The following is a 22240-nucleotide window of genomic DNA, read 5'->3' on the forward strand; positions in this document are numbered from 1 at the left end:
AAAATATTGATGACGAAAAATATATGTATAGCGATCTAGAGTTAAAGCTAACAGGAACAAAGTATGCAAAAAATAATTTATGTTTTATACTTAAATATTAACAATTTTCAATTTAAATACTACCATTTTAAGTAGTAATGATTAACTGATAGTGAACTATTTTTCAAAAGCATTAATAACAATTCGCTAATGCTTTCATATATTTTTACGAGCGAGGATTTATTGTTTTTTCGTTTATACTACTTGTTATACATTTTTTACTAGATAGCAATTGTCGTATTTAGTTGAAGAGAACAGTGCATGCACCTTCGAATTTTAATCATGCGCACCACTCTGTGTCCGTATTATACTGGGTGTTCGAAATAAGTTAAATTTTCAGTCAAAGATCTTCATTTAAGTAGACCACCCTGTGTGCTTCAATATTTCTTTTACAGTGAAACACCACCAGAGAATGCTAATAAATAGAGATGGCGCAAATCGTTTTGAAACGGAGAAAATGTTAAAAATAAACACAACAAATTAATTATCGATGCGCATGACTATTTAGAGCTTTCAATATTAATATATAATCTTTGGTACAAGCTCGCTTGTTCAGTACTACGTTGCTTTTGAGCCTCTGAAGCGTCATAACATCGTTTATGGAAGCGTTGTTTTGCTCTGCCCATTCTAGGCAAACATTCAATGCTGATATTGTCTCCACCGACGTAACTTTCTTCATATTGAGGATCACGTCGTTTGTTTCTTCACCTTCAGTAGAGTTATCATCTTCAGCATAGTGAACTTCATGGACTCCAATGTAGGTCCAACAAGCCATTGCTCAATTTCTGAATTCTATAATGGTTCTACTTCTTGAAGCAAACTTGAAATGGGGTGAATTTTAGATGTATCATCAGCCAGCTGTAAACGTAACTCTGAAAGATGGATGTCATCTTCGTTATCCCATTCGGTGGTTATGTCAAACAATTTTTGAAAAGATGCCGGAATTGAAGACACATTAACGGCATTCCATGCATTAGATAAAAAAAATATTGCGTCTTTCAAGCTGATGCTTTTCAGAACTTGGTCTAAGAAGAAAAGTTGGATTGCCCGACCGTTAAGAAGTTCGAATAGTAATTACCGCCTGAAGAACAATAAAGCGACCGTTAAGAGTTGAGCAAGAAGGCACATGTCTAGTGAGGATTTTTTTATCGATTAGAAACATTTGAGAGGGTAAGAGTTGGAAAACTATTCATTGGAGAGACCTAATGTATGTTGTATATTTCTGTGTGTGTATGAACACATTTATTATTATTTATTTCGTTGTTGAATATGCGCAATGATTTTCTTTTGTTGTTATGACAACAAAATTATAAGCTTAACTGTTATTTTTCCAAATTCAATATCATCAATTACGTGAAAATAATAAAAATGGAAATGATCGAGTTCTTACAACATACGAATCTTCGTAACTTGAAATGCAATGTTAAATCTATGGTAAATATAGTATAAACAACCCAGAATCAATCAATTGTCAGCATTTACATTTCATAAAGTAAGTATTGATTATATACACTTCCAATTCAGGTTAAAGACAGGTTACGAAGCATACATGATGATCTTAATGAAAGGAGATCCCTGTTAGTATTGACTTGTGCCTTTTTGCATATTTACATATACTATATTTTAGCACCGATACATTCGTATGTATTTATACATGTAGGTTACGATGTAATTTAGAGTATGAGAACCTAAGGTATTCAGAGGAATTGGCTTTGTTCATGAAGAATCGTATTGAGGAAGCAGCCAGAAAGAGGGTGCAATGGTTTGGTATCCAGAGAATGCAGCGGGAGCATAACAAAGATAAGTTCCTTCAACTTAAGGCTTTGCAGAGAGAAATGTACAGTTAAATATGGCACACAAATTAAATTGTACACATACTGATTTTTGTTACGTATCTATTGGATATTTTACGCAGGGAAAACTGTGAGGCAACGAGGCATTGGCAAAGCAAAGCGCTGCTATTGGATACCAAAGAAGCCCAACTGCATCAAATCAAGGAAAAGGAAGCAATGAGGCAAAGAGAAAAGCAGATCGAATTAATATGGGAAGACGTTACTCGGCGATATTTCGAAGAAAAGGTAAAATTCGCAAGGACTTCACTAACAGTAATTGTGCCTTTCCTAACACATTCCTAAATATATGCATTTTAATTACAAATGGACATACATATGTGTATACATGTATGTATGTAGGCTAAGCAAGATGTTGTGGAAACAAAATTAATCAAAACGATTGCGGGAATCAATCAGAACATTAACATAAAAAATTACGAGTGTCAAAGGAAGAACAACAAAGTTGCAGAACAAGCAACTCGAGAACAGTTCGCAAAGGAGTAAGTATTTCGCGAAATATTATAATTATATATGTATATGTATATTCCTATACAAATATACACATAAGTATGTATTGTATATAATTTATATATTTATTCCCTACAAAATATATACATATATATAAATGTTCTCCATGACGAGCTGAATCGATTTAGCTATGTCCGTCTGTCAGTATAAACGCGAACTATTCTCCAAGTTTTTGCGATATCGATATGAAATTATACACACGTTCTTTTCTCCCCAAGAAGCTGCTCATTTTTGATATCTTCACGAAAGTTCGCACGGATTATTGTCTGACTTCTGTTGCACAGAAGCTAAGTACCATTCACAATACAAAAGGTTGCTTACAAGAACTTGATTCCGATTGTTTAGTTTGTACGGTAGCTATATGCTATAGTTATCCAATCTGCATTGCATTGCAGACATACGGACGTAGCTAAAGCAGCTCAGCTCATTATGCTGATCATTTACATATACTTAAGTACATTTATGTATATACATACATACGTCTCCGTAAATATACCCTGCTCAGGGTATAATAACAGCATTTTTATTTGCGAACTTTTCCTGCTGTATGTATTGAAAGCTTTATTAAGACTTTGTGCCAAGGCTAAATAATCTGGGTATATAATTTTTTATATACATTTCAATTATATAGCATAGAATATGAATATGAGTTCTATAAATATAATTGTAAAATTCGAAATTCCCCATTGCGGACAGTATTTATAACCGGACAAATTTCATGAACACAATTTTTTCATACAAAAAAATTGCAAAAAAATTCTGAAATATTTGGAAAAAAATATTTTAAACTCGATCATTGCGATGCCATTTCCGGTGACCCCTTGAAAAACATGCGCCCGAGTTAATATCGTTTTCACGATATGAGTTTAAGAAAACAATTTTATTTCTACGCCGAAATGCGTGTCTTTATTGATATTCTTAAGAACTGATTTTAATATAAGATCTTACAGCTATTTATACTAATGAAATGCGGCTGCTGTTATCTGCTTGAAACTTCTTTGTTGTAATTTGATATCTGTTATCTTGCTATCACTTGTTTGTTATACAAGTAGAAGAGATGCGGAGGTTATCGCAGTGGATTATTCCATTGCCAGATGTTTGTCGTTTATAGTATGTTGAGAATGCATTTCTAGATAATGTATGTTTGGTTGGTATTGTAACAATAGTCCATTTCTATTGTTCGACTGATAGTGCATGTCAATCATCGGTTTACATAGTTCGTTCGGGATGTATATTAAAAGATAAGATGTATGGGAGTGTGTGACCCGGAGCGAGGCTATGTCGTTAACTCCCGCGTTGACAGAATAACTCCTTACATAGGGTTACCATATCCGTCTCAGTCAAAATCAGTCCCGTTGCATATGTTGCAAATTGACACAGCTGGTCATTAACAGATCGCGCAAAAAACTTTCGTCTGATATTTCTTGATCCTCTTTTCTCGATTTCAAGAACGCATTCAAATTTGCCAACTGATCGATCAATTTGTTGTCGTCAATATGAACATTTTTCGATTCTAAAAACTGAATCGTCTCAACAACTTCTTCATATTTCACTTTTAATTCAGACTCAGATGAAAATTGTAACCAACGAAATGTTTTGAATTCGGACGTGATGCAGTCCATTTCAGTAAATAGCCCAACGGTTCTTGATAAGTCATAAAAACATTTTCTCGAAAGTTTGCACATTCTTCACGTTTTCCCTTAATATTCAAAGCTATGAGTGTGGTGGTTAAAGTGAAAGGAATGAAATTTTGTTCAATTCTCTGTGCAAAGCGTTGACAACTTTATCAATTATAGAATTGATTTCCAAAATGCAATTTTTTTCTTTCTCGATCGATGCCAATTTCGATTGAAAAATGGACATGTGAGCATGTACAAAAAAAAAAAAAAAGATTTAGCAAAGTCATTGAATATAAAAGAATGCAAAAATGCGGAGGGTTTCTCAATCGATTAAAAATACGACTTCAACAGACTAACTTTTTCAAGATTCTTTACTACTGGAAATAAACTAAACAGGGGCGGATCCAGAATAGTTTTTTGGAAGGGGAACTTTATGATTTTGTAATTGATTTGAGAAATGTTTAACTTTAAACTATAATTTTATTTTTTATATATTTTAGGTTGTCAAAAAAGTTTTGCGGTATTTTCGCTAGTTGGCGCTGAAAGCGCGTAGTTCTAGTTTTATTCGTCGCATCGGGTCCTTTTTGGAAAGCTCATTTCACGCGCTAACACGTGTTTGATTGATTGTCGTTTCTTTTAAGTCGTTCGTGAGTTATAGCGTCGCAAGCATGGAGCAAAATATAGAGAAAATACGGCATATTTTACAGTACTACTACGATAAAGGCAAAAATGCATCTCAAGCCGCCAATAAAATTTGTGCAGTTTATGGACCCGATACAGTTTCCATTTCCACCGCACAACGATGGTTTTAACGTTTTCGTTCTGGTGTAGAGGTGGTCGAAGATGCGCCACGCTCCGGAAGGCCTGTCGTCGAAAATTACGATAAAATCGCTGAATTGGTCGAAAGAGACCGGCATAGTAGCAGCCGTAGCATCGGTCAAGAGCTGGGCATGAGTCATCAAAAATTCATTTCAATTTCAATAAAAAAAAAATCAATAAAAATATCGCAAGACTTTTTTGACAACCAATATTTCAACATTTAATGTACAGCATAAAACCAATACGGTGTTTGCTCATTTTACTAAATCTTTCTATTACGAGTATATCTTCTGGTTCCACAGTTATGTCCTAGCTTTTGTTGAGGAGTGCTAAGCCGTTCAATCTTTTCTGAAGCGTCGTTGTTCTGAGCCAAGTCTTGATTCGGCGCAAAGAAGAAAAAGATCGTTCAGCGCTAGCATTTGTGGCTGGCAAAGTGCACAGTACGTGAAGGAGAATATGAATCGACGGATAAATGTATATCCTTATCGCAAATGCTGAGGGTTTCTAAGGAAAAAGCATTTGTGTTCTCGTAGTCATTTTGTTTTTCCATTGTTGTTGATAAAGCGCTACTTCTGCTTTGAGCTTCGTTTTTTGCAGTTATTTGTTTCCGGACAAGAACTCTCCCTCAGTTCCTCCCCCGTGGATCCGTCCCGGAAACTAAAGAGCTGAACATGTTGAGAGCGACACGACATGGCAGCACGACAGTGAACTGTAAATGGCGTCGTGAATCCTCCTACATGAACGTTTGCACAGCTGTACATTTTGCATGTACAATATTTCGTTGTGGCCATACTGATACCTTTCACTTCAATGAAATTTTAATATTTTATGAAGTGAAATTTTGTATGCAAAAAATAAGTAAATAGGTAAATTTAATTGTTTTGAATTATCAATTGTTATTACAAATGATATAGCAGAGCTTTTATTTGTAAAATAACGTCAGGCTTGTTAGAGGTTTGAATAGTTTTACATATTACATATTGGTCTCCTCCCTCTCCTCCCTTTCCTAGAGAGCAGAGGAGCTCACTCCTGTCATCGGCTAAATATTAAAATATTTTTAAATTAGCGATAGCGACAACTGAAAGCCTGCAGACGTGTAGTCGTGCAGCTGTCTAAATAACTGTGTCTTAAGAACGTGTGTATTTTAATATTTGACAGATATCGCTTGCAGTCTGTCGCGCTCTATGTGTTCAGCACTTAAGCCACCTCGTTTGGAAAGAAACAGTTTTTAGTTCAAAGTGTAAATTGAAAAATTTTAACAATTTGAAGGCTATGATTTCAATCCGATTTCAAAAAGCCCAGGATTGAAATCTCTTTTTAACAAAGAAAAAACATTTGGGAACTTTCTCGATTCAATCCACCGAAATTGACAGGGGCATTATCGGCTACAAAAGCTGATAGTTTCTTGCAAGTCTTATAACTTAACTTGGATGTCATCTTTTTTGTAATTGAAATATTGACTAGTTAAAGGGAAAAGTTTGTGATTTCTATGATTGGAAGCATTTGTACTGATGCTACAAAAAGGGATTTCTTTCAAGTCTTTTACCACGACTCCAACAGAATGGGGAGCCAAAAAACTGTTGATAATGGCTTTAGTCTTCGACCGCGAACAAGAAAATAAATCAGTACATTTTTCACGAAAATCAGGGAAACAGTGCCGAAGGTCAAAATCAGGGAATTTCCTGACTGTTTAATTGGATGCCCAATTCGTGGGAATACCCACTACAATTTAGATCATTAATAAAGCACTTACACTCGCGTTAAGTACCATTTATAATTTAAAATGCGATTTATTTCGGATTAAATTTTATTTTATTATTATAAAGTTATTACGTTACAATAAAAATAATTGTATATACAAACGGTTCCGAGAATAACAAAAGGATTTGTCGATTGGAATTCCGCCAATGTCTGATTCTCCTTCAGTTTATAAGGTAATTACAGCGCGCGAGATCGGTGACGGAAGAAAAACGTATGTTGATATGCGCATAGGATTGTTGTCGATTGGTATCAAGTAAATTAGCGTAGAAAGCTAACGCGGCGCAGAGCACAGGCGAATGTGTTGTTCGAATTGTGTGTAACGAAGTGAGCCTGCTTTCCCTTTGCCCATCCTTTTTGTTGAGTGGGTTGGCGTAGACGTGTTGAGTTGTGCTGTAGTGTCATCAGCTGTGGTGAATTGCGATGTAGCATTAGGATGCGCCAGTTTTACCGAGTAGAGGGGGTAGATGCTTAACTCATTTAAACACTGACAAAACAGGGAATATGGTAACCCTATCCTTACAGGATCATTTAAAGTGAAAAAATACGTGTTTTAGTTAAAAGCTTTGCTTAGAACTTGGACAAAGCAAAAAACTGAAAATTGGATTTTGGCAAATATTAAAAAAAAAATAAATTTCGGTAAAAATTTCGCGACATTTTTTTCCAAATAGTTGCAATCGAAAAAAAGCATTCGTCTGAGTCTTTAAGAATTGTATCTCAAGGACCTATGTAAAATGTCATGAAGATTGGTTCTCAATCTTGCCTACCGACTTTAAAAACAGATTCGAGAAAAACGCGTTTAAAGATTTGAGTGACAATCAAAGTGGGACAAAAGTGCACAAGTTCTCAACACTGTATCTACGTAACTATTACTCGGATCAACTTGAATATTGTTGTAGAATTTAATAAGACAATAGAAAAATCGATTTTTTGAAACCCGTAAACCCAATATTCCAAATTCTTATAATCGGGAATGAATTCGTTCCAATGACCGAACACCACAATTTGTCGATTCCAGGACGTTCTCAAGAATTTGGACTGTCTCAAATCACTACCGTATTTTGAGAAAGAACTTGGGCTTGTATCCTTATAAAATTCTTCTCAGTCAAAAACTGAAGACATTTGGACTTGAAAACGACAACGATACCAGCAAAAATTCTCCGATTAGGCTCACATTCATCTGAGTGGTGTGGTAAATAAACAAAACTGTCGATTTTGGTGCAAAGAAAATCCACAAGTTATTCTTGAACAACCATTACTCCGTACTTCTTTCGAAATGAAGCTGATGATAACCATTTATGGTGATTTAACACCTTAAGAATACTTCTTGCGGGGCTATTTGAAGACATTGGTCTTTAACAATAAGTCAGACTCTCTTCAAGCTTTAGAATTAAAAATTCAACGTGCCATTCATGACTTATGATTTGTGGAAAAAGTCCTCGAAAATTGCGTTCATCGAATTCGTTAATTCAAAAGAATTAAGTTAGTTGCCCAAGATCCTTAATTGATACCTTCATACAATATTACAGAGACATGTTTCACACACTAATGAACGGATCACATCTTGCACGAAGGAAAGTCGCAGAGAGAAATAAGAAGCTGTTTCAACAAAAAGAGCTTACGGTAGATAATAATTAAAGAACATGTTAAGAAATTTCTCTAAATACCTAATTTTAATTTCAGGAGCAAATTACAGAAAATCAGATAATACGCTGGAAAAATAAAAAAGTCTTGTTCGATGAAGAAGTGAAAATTATGGAAAATTGTAATAGTGAAATCTTGAATAATCAACAAGAAGAGGAAAAACGAAAGGTGGGTAACAAAACTTAAAATTAATTTATTATTGAATTGAATTCATGAATGAACAGTAGATATGTAAAATTAAAATTATCCAAAATTACTCTCGCCGAAAAAAAAACCCACGCAGTTGAAAATTTTCTAATAATCCTATTTTGATCTGCCACTATTTGCTCAAAATTCACTATTTGCCTAATTTAGCTGTTTTGTCACGTGAGTACATTATTTTACCTTTATTTTTAAAACCGTTAGCGTCCGCACGTGTTTATTACAGAATTTGTGGTTTTTTCTTTGGGATCAGTTGTGAAAACTAATAAAGTTGAACATGGTGGTGTCAACAAAAAAGAAAGCAGAAATCGTAGCTTTATATAAAATAAATTATCCAAAGGTCAAAAAGCTCGTGAAATGTGCATTAATGATCGCTTTCAAACTGCTGGAACAACCAATGCAACATTTAACGAAACCACTGGGGTAAAAATAACTACAAGTTCTATACAAAATGTGCTGAATAATCTTGGATTCCGAGCGCGACGTCCAGCCAAAAAGCCACTTCTCATTATACGAATGAAGAAATACCGACTAGAGTGGGTAAAATTATACAAAACTTGGACTACATCAGATTGGGGAAATGTTATTTTTTCCAATGAATCAAAATTTAATTTGTTGGAACCCGACGGAAATGCCACAGTGCGTGGTAGGAAAGGGGAGCGTTTTTTGGAACCCTGTGTTTGGTCCACCGTAAAGCATTCGCCTTATTTAATGGTGTGGGAGCTGTAACCAAGTGTGGTGTTGGGCCGCTAATTATTCAAAAAAAAAAAACTATGAATGCCGAAATATAAATTGGAATTTTGAGAGAAAGCGTTTTGCCAATTATTGAACAGCTGTCCAAACACGCCCAAAAAGTTTATTTTCAGGATATTTCAGCCCCTTGTCATAGAGCCAAAGCGGTAACCAAAGCACAAAAATATTGAAATAGATTTTTCAATAGTTTATTACAAACACTTACAAGTTTCAAAACAAAAAGATTTTTATGGGATAGACCCTATTCACGTGGCCAGGAAACAGTTCAGATCTCAATCTAATTGAGAACTGCTGGCATTATTTGGCAAAATGGTGGGCAAAATGATAAGAGAAAAGCGTCCAAAAAGTCGAAAAGAAATAGAAAACATTGTTGACGCTGTGCAGAATGAAGAAATTAATAAAAATTATCTTTAGCGCTTTTTGGAATCCATGCCTAAACAAATAGCCGAGGTTCTTAGGAGGAGGTGGTGTTCTACAAAATACTAAGAATTTTTTTATACAAAATATGTTATTTTGATTCGTTATGTATTCTAATGCTAAATAATCATATAAAACATAAAATATGTAAATAACTTGTTTAAAAATTACATTATTGTTCATAACAAAATTTACTTCTGTGGTTTGTTATGTGTGTGTTTTTACATTTTTAACTATAACAAGTGTTAAACTATAAGTTTTTTATATAAAAATATTCGAAACATAAACTAAATAGAAGTGGTTGACCCTCAAAGTAAAATGTTTATCTTAGAATAATATGAATCCAAGTTTTGGCCTATATAAAAGCACTCTGTAGAGTGCGTGGGTTTTTTTCACTGAGTGCAAATATACATTCGGTTATTTCATTTTTAATTTTTTTATTTCTTCGCGGATTTGAAAAAAATTCCTTAAAAATAAGTCCTTAATTTTTGACTTCAGATGCTTCCTTTTCAATTTTTTAAGTTTTGCACATATTTTTGAAAAAATTTAGTAAGCGATAAGTTTCTTCAGAAGTAGTAAAAACATATCTCTTATTCCTAGCCATAAACCAAACATGTTACATGTTTGTGTACAATAACTCCATTAGGCTAAAAAGCTTCACTTTAATGAAAGAGAGGAGATTTGAAATATAATATACAGTTGTGTTCACGATCCAGGAGAGAGATACTTTTTTCAATAGCCGTATTTAACAAATCATGCTTTAGTCGTGTCATGCTGTCATATTATTTTTGTTCAATATTGTTTGGCATTTCATCCTGGAAAGTAAGTCTTTACAAATCGTTCAACTTTATTGCGAAAATTTACGCTCTGTCTGTGTTTCTTGCGCTTCGCTCAACTTATGCTCAACACACTCAATTTATGGTCAACATATTCGGCTACTGAGTGTACTATTCGCAACACCATCATCCAACTTGAAACTCATTGGATAATATTCGACCCAATAGACCACGAAAATATAGCAGCCAAAGCTGAAAGTGTACACGAAGATCGTGGTAAGTTGATGCGGCGCCGTTCGCAGCAACTCGGACATATAAAATGACTTGGCGTATTTTACGTCGAGATCTTAAATTGATAGCGTACAAAACACAGCTTGTGCAAGAACTGAAGCCATATCATCCAGAAAAAATAACAGTTTAGTGTGGTTTGTGGGCCGATGGAATCATCGACATTTGGTTTCAATATGATGGCGCCACTTGAGAGATTGAGAGTGCAGATAATCTCACATTTTGGGCCGGTCGATTGGCCCCCAAGATCGTCTGATATCACTCCGTTAGACTTTTTCCTGTGGGGCTATGTGTAGTCGAAATTCTATGTGGACAATTCCGCTTCTGAGAGGTAGCTTCAGCCAACATTTGAAAGAGATAATGTTCTTTCGAATGACAATAAACTTTATCCATTAATTTGGAAATTTCCATGCCTATTATTTAAAAAAGTAGAGAACGAAATGGGTCACAAATGATCACTGATTATTTTGGAACAATAAACATTATAAAAACGAAAAAATCCGTTACATTAGCTTCCACTGTCTTTTCTATAACGTATTTTTCTTCTTCTTAACCTTCCTATACCCGCGCCAAATGTTTTAACACCTATACCCGCGCACGGTGTGACAGACCGAGACTTTGACTCCTCTTACCTTTTTATTTTTCTATAAAACCGTTTATATTTTTTTTATTTTATAGGAACTAAATGATGTAAAAAAACAAAAAATATCAGTTGTTAGCGTAAATTATGTATTACTTTAATGACTATCAGTCTTTCCAAAACTTTCCAAAAAAAAATATGTACGAAAAACAGTTTCGTCGGTCTCACAGACATGTGCGCGGGTATAGGAAGGTTAATTGGCGTAGACACCGCTTACGCGATAATAGCCGAGTTAACAACCGCGCGCCAGTCGTTTCTCCTTTTCGCTACGTGGCGCTAATTGGATATTCCAACCGAAGTCAGGTCCTTCTCCACTTGGTCCTTCCAACGGGGTGGAGGTCTTCCTCTGTTTCCCCCGGCGGGTACTGCGTCGAATACTTTCAGAGCTGGAGTGTTTTCGTCCATTCGGACAACATGACCTAGCCAGCGAGCCGCTGTCTTTTAATTCGCTGAACTATGTCAATGTCGTCGTATATCTCGTACAGCTCATCGTTCAATCGAATGCGATATTCGCCGTGGCCAGAGCGCAAAGGACCATAAATCTTTCGCAGAACTTTTCTTTCGAAAACTCGCAACGTCGACTCATCAGTTGTTGCCATCGTACAAGCCTCTGCACCATATAGCAGGACGGGAATTATGAGTGACTTATAAGTTTGGTTTTTGTTCATCGAGAGAGAACTTTGCTTCTCAATTGCCTACTCAGTCCGAAGTAGCACCTGTTGGCAAGAGTAATCCTGCGTTGAATTTCCAGGCTGACATGGTTGGTGGTGTTTACGCTGGTTCTAAGATAGACGAAATTATCTACGACTTCAAAGTTATGACTGTTAATATCATCGGCATACGCCAGCAGTTGTACACTCTTATAGAAGATGGTACCTTCTCTATTTAGTTCTGCAGCTCGAACTATTTTCTCCAGAAAGTCTTTCTGAAAAAGTCGCACGATAGGGAATCGTCTTGTCTGAAATCTCGTTTGGTATCGAACGGCTCGGAGAGATCCTTCCCGATTCTGACGGAGCTTTTGGTATTGCTTAACGTCAGCTTACACAGCCGTATTAGTTTTGCGGGGATACCAAATTCAGACATCGCGGCATAAAGGCATCTCCTTTTCGTGCTGTCGAAAGCAGCTTTGAAATCGACGAAGAGGTGGTGTGTGTCGATTCTCCTTTCACGGGTCTTTTCCAAGATTCGGCGCATGGTGAATATCTGGTCGGTTGTTGATTTTCCAGGTCTAAAGTCACACTGCGGTGATGTGAGCCTTTATTTTCACGAGGACATCAACCAGCTGGGCAGCGGCACCTTCCCAATTAAGTGACCGGACATTCCAGGTGCATGCCCTCAAATCATAGTCCTTAATTCGTTTGCCATGGTCGTCATCAAAAGAGGGGTCTCTCATCCGAGGCTTTTGTTGATTTTTCATTGGGTTTTTTTTACGTGGCGGGTCCCAAACCCCGCGTGAACTTCTACATTCTAAATTACGAACGAAGAAAAAATATGCAGAGTTCTAACTTTAATCATTAATAAAAACATAAATATTTGGCGAATTTCAGAAAAAAATTATTTTTTATATGCTATATACATTAAACTTAAATTATTATATTTTTGTATTGAATCATATTCAATATTTTGTCGCTCCGCCCTTATTTTTTAACACAGGCTTTATTCTATCAGGCAAGCTTTGAATGCATTTTTGTATCATGCTGTGCACTTCGACGTTATTTGTGCAGACATCTTCAATGTTTCACTTTAAAATGTCAATTGCTGTGTTACTTCGTTCATAGACCAGTCGTTTAAGCTATGCCCAACAGATCTCGATTGGATTTAGGTCCGGAGAATTGCCAGGCCAAGGCAGGACTTTCAAATGCAATTCATTTAGGACATTCATGATGTTTCTAGCTGTATGGCATGGAGCCCCATCTTGCATAAAGGTATATTCTTCTGGCGGAAAGTTAAGTTGGTTAACATGAGGCATCAACGTATCTTTAAGTACTGAACAGATCGCATTGTGCCTTCAATGAATTGTAGAGGACCAGGACCTTCTGCAGAAATGCAGCCCCAAATCATCACTGAAGGCGGGTGTTTTACCCTGGGAAGAACACAGGAGCTAGAATATCATTCCCCCTTTCTTCTGCGAACGTAATTTGCCGTCTCAGTCACTGCTTCCAAACGACATTCATCGCTAAAAATAACCTTTAAAAAATGTTAAATACAATTTTAATATGCTTACTATTGTTAGTAAAAAAAATAAATAAAAAAGGAAATAAATTTAAAAGAATGTAAATATTTTAGAAACGTACCTTGCTCCAACATCTTGAATCATAAATTTTGTGCAGCTTAGCCCACAACACTCGACGTCGACGCATCAAATCCGTTAATTTTGGCTTCTTCGCTGGTTTCCTGCATTTTAATTTTTTTCGTAAAATCTTTTGCGTAGAATATGAAGAGTTATCTTAACGCCAGCGCTTCTAATGTTTTGTAACATACTTTGCGCTGACGCAGTTCTATTATTTTAGCGCTTTTCTTACGATTAGGCGATCTTCCCTTCCACTTGTTACTCACTTTCTCCCGCAGTTTGAGCTATTATTGTCACTAATCATATTCTCGTAAGGAACTTCAATAAGCTTTTTTTTCAGCCACTGATGTTTTAGAAATACCAACAGTTTTGGCAATTTCGAACCTTCTTCTTTCAAAAGAGCTACAACTTTCATTTTCTTTTCTAATGAAATGTCACTTTTCCTACTCATTTCCTTTATAAAAACTTCAATTAGGAAACGAACCTGTTTTTGACAACGATTTCTTATTTTTGTACTTACCTTTTCTTTTAATATATTTATCTTTATTTAGGCAATAAATTTCGACAATATTCTTAATTATTTAAAATTATAAATTACGAAAGCTCAGCGTAAGTCGTTTTTCCACTTGGTAAAAAGTGAATGATAAACATTGAAAAAGAGCACTGACGCCAAGAAAAGAGCAATATAACGGTAATCTTACTCAATATTTCACATTCTAGACATATCTACAAAAAAAACAAACACATAGCTTACCATGTTTGCTTAAATTTTTGAAATAAAACCGAATGGAGTTGCCACAATCGATTGAAATATTAAAAAGCTTTAAATTTTTGCTCTCGTTCGTAATTTTTTGGACAACTACTTTAGATGATTTTTGGCACAGAGATTTAAATAAAAGGACTTAAAAATAGTAAAAGGTTGCAATATAGGCGCTTACCGATATTTTTTGAGTGTTCACCCATCAGGAATGCCCAATAGTTTCACCCTTGTTGTAGTAAAGATTTACCAATGTTTTGATAGATACATAAAATTTTAATAAAAACTAAGTAAATTACATCTTTATGAATTTTAATAATCGAAATATATTTGAAAATTAAAAAAAAAAAACGTACTTAAAGTAATAAATTGGATAGCATAACACGGCAACACACTCTTGCCTTTTTTAAGGCATTTGGCCGTTTTAGTAGCAGAATATTTAGGAAACTGTAATGAAGTGCCTAGCCTCCCTAGTGTCTCCCTCATTCTATGGCATTCTTACCGTGCGATTCTGTAACGTGAGACAGTCTCAAGTCTCTAATCTTGAGATTTTGAGGTAGAGACAATTTTTGAGACTTGAGATGATTTTGCTATTCTGTAAGTGACAGTCACAAAATCTATTACATTTCATTATTCAGAGATGTTTTTGCTTTTTTTGTACTTGAATGAGAATAAATATGTCGATAACAAATATTAAATTTTCTTTAACATAGTTAAAAAACATCTTTATCCATAAAAATAAAAATATGTGTTGACTTTGTTTCATAATATTTACGAAATTTATGTAAAATTGATTTATTTTTCATCTTTTCGTGTTTGAGTTGGTTACAAAATATAGAGAAACGACAATCGATTAATATCTATGATGATCTCTATTCAGGATATTAAAAATGGCAGACAAGAGCTCTTTTTAGTTTTGGGGCCTGCTAACTACTAATAGCGGGATTCTGTAACCAGTCTCTAGTCTCTATTTGAGACATTTTGAGGCAAAGTCTCAATTTGAGACTAGTTACTATTCACTAAACAGTCTCTAGCGTTAGTCTCAAAATATTGAGACCTGGTAGTTAGCCGGTCACAAAACTAAAAAGAGCTCTTGTCTGCCATTTTGAATATACTGAATAGAGATCATCATAGATATTAATCGATTGTCGTATTTTTATATTTTGTAAGCAACTCAAACACGAAAAAGTTAAAAATTAATAAATTTTACATAAATTTCGTAAATATTATGAAACAAAGTCAACATATATTTTCATTTTTATTGATAAATATGTTTTTTGACAATGTTATAGAAAAATTAATATATGTTATCGACATATTTATTTTCATTCAAGTGTAAAAACATCTCTGAATAATGAAATGTAATAGATTTTGAGACTGTCACTTACAGAATAGCAAAATCATCTCAAGTCTCAAAAATTGTCTCTAACTCAAAATCTCAAATTTAGAGACTTGAGACTGTCTCACGTTACAGAATCGCACGGTAAATCTCAATATTTTGAGACCAACGCTAGAAACTGTTTAGTGAATAGTAACTAGTCAGAAATTGAGACTTTGCCTCAAAATGTCTCAAATAGAGACTAGAGACTGGTTACAGAATCCCGCTATTAATGTAATTTCTGACATTCTATAAGCTTTCGGCTGTGTAAATGATATGATTTGTCACTTGCAGGTTTATACAATATATCTTTCTATGGTGAAATGGTAAACCATACTGAAGAAATGATTTGTCAAAAGAGGTATATTTTTGGGTAAATGTTCAGGAGAGCGGCTTTTCCGAAAACGTACACTAATTTTCACGGGAAATGTCTTAAAATACTCGTTTTTAATTCTACTTTACGAATATGTATGGCGCGTGTCTTTAAAAACAATATTTTCTTTGTTTTAATAGAAAAACATCGTATTTTCCGAAATTAAAAATTCACTTTTGCACTTAAAACGTCTTTATATGTTAAAAATATATTTTCTATAAATTATATACACGTAATTATTGATGTTGTTTAGTTAATCAATAAGAGAAATTGTCTTTTTTTGTTATTTTTATAAAAATATGAAAAACTTTAAAATCACTTCACTTCAACGAAAATGGCAAGGTTATGTTCGAAATTACGGCATCACTGTTGTAAATTCGAATGGCCATTATTGATTTGCACTACCGATTGTTTTCGAATTATCGATACTCTCGATATTCGAGACTGATCGAGAATTGGTAGAAATGAGAAATACATAATAGGAAAATTTATAATTCATTATTATTGCAGAAAGAAGAAGAATTTGGACACAGAAGAATTATGAACACCGGGGTTTTGGACCGACCAGGGATATTTTTTTTCGAGCGCTCGAATATTGAGAATATCGACATTTTAATTTCCTTTTATTTTTCCAATTATTATTATTTTTCTGTTATGTATCTCATTTTTATCAATTTTTGTTTAGTCTCGAATATCGAGAGTATCGATTTTTCAAACCCGATCACTGCTTGTGTCACTAGTGCGCAATTGAATTTCGAACAGTGATGCCATTTATAGCGTAAATATCGTGCAAAATCATGATATTTATTATTGTTTTTATTACAAAAAGCATTAAAAATAGACAACGCGCCATATATATTCGTGAATCGGAATTAAAAACGAATATTTTAAGACATTTACCGTGAAAATTGGTGCTCGTTTTCGGAAAAGCCGCTCTGCTGAACATTTACCTTTTTTGAAATCCCAGTGCTCTTTTATTTTTAGTAGGTAGCGTAAGAAGTTGTTTTATTGAAAAGCGGTAATTGATAATAAAGCTAAAGAAACAAGCCAGAACCTACGGGAAATCGAAGCTATATTGGTATACGGCTCCACAATAATATGCATTGTTGTAAAATTCAATGATAAAACAGAGAATCGTTTAGGAAAATGTATAAAATTCAATATTAATGGACAGACAGATCAAGTCCTAACCACCCTCAAATTGTAAAAAAAAAATTAAATTGTCGCTTACCACTCTTACAAATCATTGGACGCTATTTGAAAACAAATGGAAGATAAGAAGAACCTTGAAAGAAACTTTTTCGACGAAGAAACATATCAATGCAAAAATATTGTTCGCAAAAGAACATTTCATGCCATCAAAAAATGGGCGAATGTGATGTGGACCAATGAAAACAAATTTATTTTTTTTTTTGGAGGAACAGAATGTTCGTCCACTACTAAACACATAATATCATTCCATGTAAAAAATTAAATACTTCTTAAACATGGAGGTCTAAGCGTTATGGTATGGGTTTGGTTTCCGTGCTATGTGTAGGTTTCGTAAGATAGTTGATACATACCATCATGAACCGAACAGGGTATATAAACCTGTTGAAGGATGTTATGTTATCATTGTCCAGCTAGGAAATGTTTATAAAAAGAACGTTCAAACAGGATAATGACCCAAAACATCAGGCATTAGGACACCACTGGACCTGAATCCAATCGAAAATCTTTTCGGAAATTTTAAAAGAAGTCCATAAAGTCGAACACAAATTTGGTCAGGATCTAATAGACCCCAAGCAACGTCGGTGTATAGATGTATAGATGTAATAAATAATAAAGACTTTACAACCAAATATTAGTGAGTTGAAAAGATTTACTATATACAATTTTAATTTAAGCAGATTTTTTTCTATTTTTCTTTCAACAAAATAGGCACTACAATTTCCATTAAGAGGCAAACTTGTTAGTAAAGAAAAAAACAAATATATTAAAAAAATAAAACTTGGTATATGGTGTCCCTAACATATGTAACTAATACAAGTATATTATTTTAGAAAAAAGTATTATTTGGTATTTTTGCTTTTATTTAACGTTATTAAACAAAAATATTACATGCATAAAAAAAAAATAAAAATTCAATTTTAATTTCAACTCTAAAATTACGTGGACAAAATTTTGGAATGAATGGTAAAAAAATAAGTTTTACTAATATTTTGTAATGGCATTTTCCCCTCAGCATAGGGCAACATAGCACTCTCTAAAATACATTTTTAGTCGTATTGAGTAGCTAGTAATCCCATTAATCTTATAAAATGGCCCAACTCTGTTAGCAGAAAACCAGCCTCACACCATTTCATGGCCTCCACCATGCTTAAATGTTTTCTTGCAATAACGAGGATCACATCTTTTATTTACTGGCTTTCGCACATAAAACATTCCATCACTGCCTATTGAGTAAAACTTTGACTCATCTCTGAATAGAACGGTTTTCCATTTACTAATAGCATATCTATTTAGCGAATTTTAAACGCTTGGCCTTTTTCTTACCGAAACCATCGGTTTGTATTAGGAACGATAACCTCCTAGTGATCCTTCTTGCGATATTTGCAAATCTAAATCTTTAATAATTTGTGATGGGACAATTTCATAATTTTTTTTTGTTAGTTGTACTATTAATTGTCTGCCCTTTTGCTCGTTTTGCGTTCGTGGCCGCCTCGGTGAATAACAGAAAATTCCTTTCTTATAGCGATTTTTTAATTATTCGTGAAATTACGTTTGCATATGTTCTGTCCACATAATTGTAGAGTTGAAATCATAATTGAATTTTTATTTTTTTTTATGAATGAAATATTTTTGTTTAAAGATGTTAAATAAAAGCAAAAATGACAAATTATAATAATTTCATGTTCAATCAATAGTCTGCAAAGTTTAATGGTAAGATATATGTACATCTTAATATATAAAAATCACGTGTCACGTTGTTTGTTTGCGATGGACTCCTAAACTACTGAACCGATTTTAATGAAATTTTTAACACTGTGTGCAGTTTGGTCCAACTTGAAAGATAGGATAGTTTATAACTCTCCTTATAGTCGCATTATTTATTTGTTGCAAATTATTTGTTTATTATTAGCAAAGAGCTATCCACCAGTTGGTGGCGCTAACAGCGGTATTGAGTGCGGTATGTTACAGTAGATGGCGCTACAAACATTAAAAACATTAAATGAAAATGCGTTGTTTGAAGTTTATATTATTTGTGGTAAAGTTATACGAGTCTATGACTTCCAAAAAAAAAATAAAAATTGGGCGGGACGAAGTTCGCCGGGTCAGCTTCCTGCGGTAAATTTTTTTGTGCTAGTATGCAGCAGAAACTAGTACTAATTATTTTTCAACATTATTTTGTTTATTGGATCTGCTTTTTTTAAGCCTAACAATAAGTTATAAAATCTTAAATCTATTTAAAAACTAGACAAGCTCAAGCAATTGATTGAGCTGCTTTGGTGATACGTTGCTCCTTAATACGCAGGCATACCTATCTCTTCTTTTAACCCTAGAACAGTGGTCGGAATGAGAGGATCTGTCACTGTGTTGGTGAGCACGAAAATAAAGTAGCCCAGTAAGAAATTGGAATTAAAATTAAGCAATTTTTATTATTAATTAATAGTATAATGAAAATTAACAAATTGTCTGTTGAGGATATATTCCCTATTATCTTTAAAAGACTTGGAACATAAAAGGCATTGCATGGCATCAAAGGCATTTAGAATCATAACATATTTCTCGCAGGGCATATTTGGTTTTGCGCTATAGTCTTGCGTGATGTTAATTCGTTGCTGGCTCAACAACGACTGAACGATAGAGCGTAAGCGTACGTGTGAAGTTAGTTTGCACAATTGTGCTAATAGGCTAGCCAGTGAACAAGGCAGAATCGTGGGTCGTGTCAGCTGGCACGACCTATCTTATGGGCGCGCAATGTAACTGAACAGTGAAAAACGCTACTCCCTTCTCTCTGACATGACGATGACGTGAGAATCGGCGACATTTGCCAATATCGATATACTGCAGTAAGGGGCCATCCATAAATTACGTCACACGAATTTAAGGCCTTTTTAACCCCTCCCCCCCTCCTTGTCTCAAGTTGTCACATTTTGAACTTGCCCCCCCTTTCGTGACGTCACACATTTTCCAGTTTTATGGATTTATAAAAAAAAGGTTATTCTATTTATTCTAATATTTATTGAATAATTTTTAATAAAATCAACATTTAGTTAAATATTAAAGTACAGACACAACAAATGACTAGTCAAGAAATAATAGATACTTAATTGTGCTAATTAAAAATACAAAACTTAATCATCTTGTGTCCATGGACTTTTGACCCACTCCTTTATATCATTTATTACTGGTAAATCAGACACTTCATTTTCGTTCTGAATTTGGATGTCAGGAACATCTTTCGTATCAACATCGTTTTCTTCCATCCGTTCTCCATTAACGGAGAATCTCTCGGGCACGTCTACCCCCAATTCTTTGAGGACGAATTTTCGCGATAGGTAACAGCTCTTGTTTTTTATGTGATTGTTTGTGTTGATTGTTGGCTTAATATGAAGAAAAATATAGGCCACATATGCTACACGATCTTTTAAACAAGTATGACTCGAAACTAGGGTAATAACTATCATATGGAACTTGTAAATTACATCTAAATAAAAATATTTAAAATGTTGCAAAGCTGAAACTATAACGCGGGAGACAATTTTTTAACATTGATTAAAATTATAATATAAAATAAAATAAAGTACGATTCGCAGAAGAGCCCCAATGTTTACAAATTTATTGTAACGAACACTGGACACGGCGAGTATACCTCAGCATGTTATACTTGTAAGAAGCATGGGCAGTAAAAAGCTTCGTTACAACTTAAGTATTAAAAACAAAGATTGTGTTTATAAATGTTTAATATTTTTTGTTTACCTATAAATTTCACGTTTGTACATCACAAATTTTGAAATGTGATGTCACAAAACTTTTGACCCCCCCTGCCCCTTGTCACACAATGTCACTTGTGAATGATACCCTCCCCCCCTTCAAGGTGTGACGTAATTTATGGATGGCTCCTAATTATCAACTTTTATAATTCAATCTGTTCAATATGTTTGAAATTTTCTTAAAATAACTCAAAATCAGAGTCGAATGCTATTATTTATAAATATAAACTATTTTTAATAGTTTGCTTTCAGTTTTGATATTTTATATTGTAAAAAATTGTAATTGAAAACAAAGATGTGCTCAAAACTATATATGCGTATTGGGCAATGGCAACATTGTTCAAATGAAAACAAAGCAAAGATGGCTGATTACTGCGTTTTTACCACGTTTTTGACTGTGCACACATTTCGCCGATAAGGAAGGAAAAGGAAGGAAGGGAGTAGCGTTTTTCACTGGCTGGCCTTTAAGAAATGCCGACCACTGCTCTAGAAAGATAACGTACGTCGAAACGACGTACACATTTTTTTTTACGCTTTCACACTTTTATTTGTCTACTGAGCAACTTCTTGCGCTCATTTATCTCAGTCGGTAGCAGCAGCTTATTGGTAGTGGTTGATTTTTTGCGGTTAGTATTTTCTTATCTCTTCTTATGATCAAATCGTACGTCGAAAAGACGTATCGTTATCTTTAGTGTGACTTTTTGGTTTTTCAACCGCATGTATGTTTTATTTGCTTTTTTGTGTTCGGCTTACTAGATTAGTGATTGGTTTTTGGTTTTTAGATTTAATTTGCTAAAATATATAATGGCATCTTCAAATTCAATTGATGACTCACAAATAGCTGCTCTTTTGGAAGAGTTAGATAATGAATCGATTTCATCTGATCAAGGAAGTGAAACGGGTGATGTAGTACTAGAGGACAAAGTTCAAAGTGATTTTGAAGATCAGTTCGTTGACAGTCCAAATGAGATTATGACGGGATCTGAAACACCTGATACAATTACTTCTGATGGACGCATTATAACAAATTCCGTACCAACGCTAAGGAGTAAAAGTGGATACTGTTGGAGTACAACAAAAGGAACTAGTTCTTCCCGATACGCAATGATAAACATAGTTCGAACTGCAAGAGAACCTACTCAGCAGAACAAA

General features: G+C 34.3%; 1 protein-coding gene across 4 annotated transcripts in view; it reads left to right on the top strand.

Moving 5' to 3' along the window:
- The first annotated feature begins 406 nt into the window (after positions 1 to 406).
- LOC105229439 (uncharacterized) overlaps positions 407 to 22240 on the top strand; it is a 37603-nt gene continuing 15769 nt past the window's right edge. The window contains exons 1-8 of one of the 4 annotated variants that reach the window (XM_049452908.1): positions 407 to 1473; positions 1564 to 1616; positions 1700 to 1876; positions 1955 to 2117; positions 2232 to 2371; positions 8125 to 8218; positions 8279 to 8407; positions 8645 to 9736. In XM_049452908.1, the coding sequence (XP_049308865.1) occupies positions 1408 to 1473; positions 1564 to 1616; positions 1700 to 1876; positions 1955 to 2117; positions 2232 to 2371; positions 8125 to 8218; positions 8279 to 8407; positions 8645 to 8764 (942 nt within the window). In that variant the 5' untranslated portion in view covers positions 407 to 1407 and the 3' untranslated portion in view covers positions 8765 to 9736. Of the gene's footprint in view, positions 1532 to 1563; positions 1617 to 1699; positions 1877 to 1954; positions 2118 to 2231; positions 2372 to 8124; positions 8219 to 8278; positions 8408 to 8644; positions 9737 to 22240 lie in introns of those variants that run through there. The other 3 variants (XM_049452907.1, XM_049452909.1, XM_049452910.1) reach the window with 3 other exon arrangements.

The sequence above is a fragment of the Bactrocera dorsalis genome, chromosome 3 (assembly GCF_023373825.1).
Source record: "Bactrocera dorsalis isolate Fly_Bdor chromosome 3, ASM2337382v1, whole genome shotgun sequence".
In the NCBI taxonomy this organism is placed as follows: Eukaryota; Metazoa; Arthropoda; class Insecta; order Diptera; family Tephritidae; genus Bactrocera; species Bactrocera dorsalis.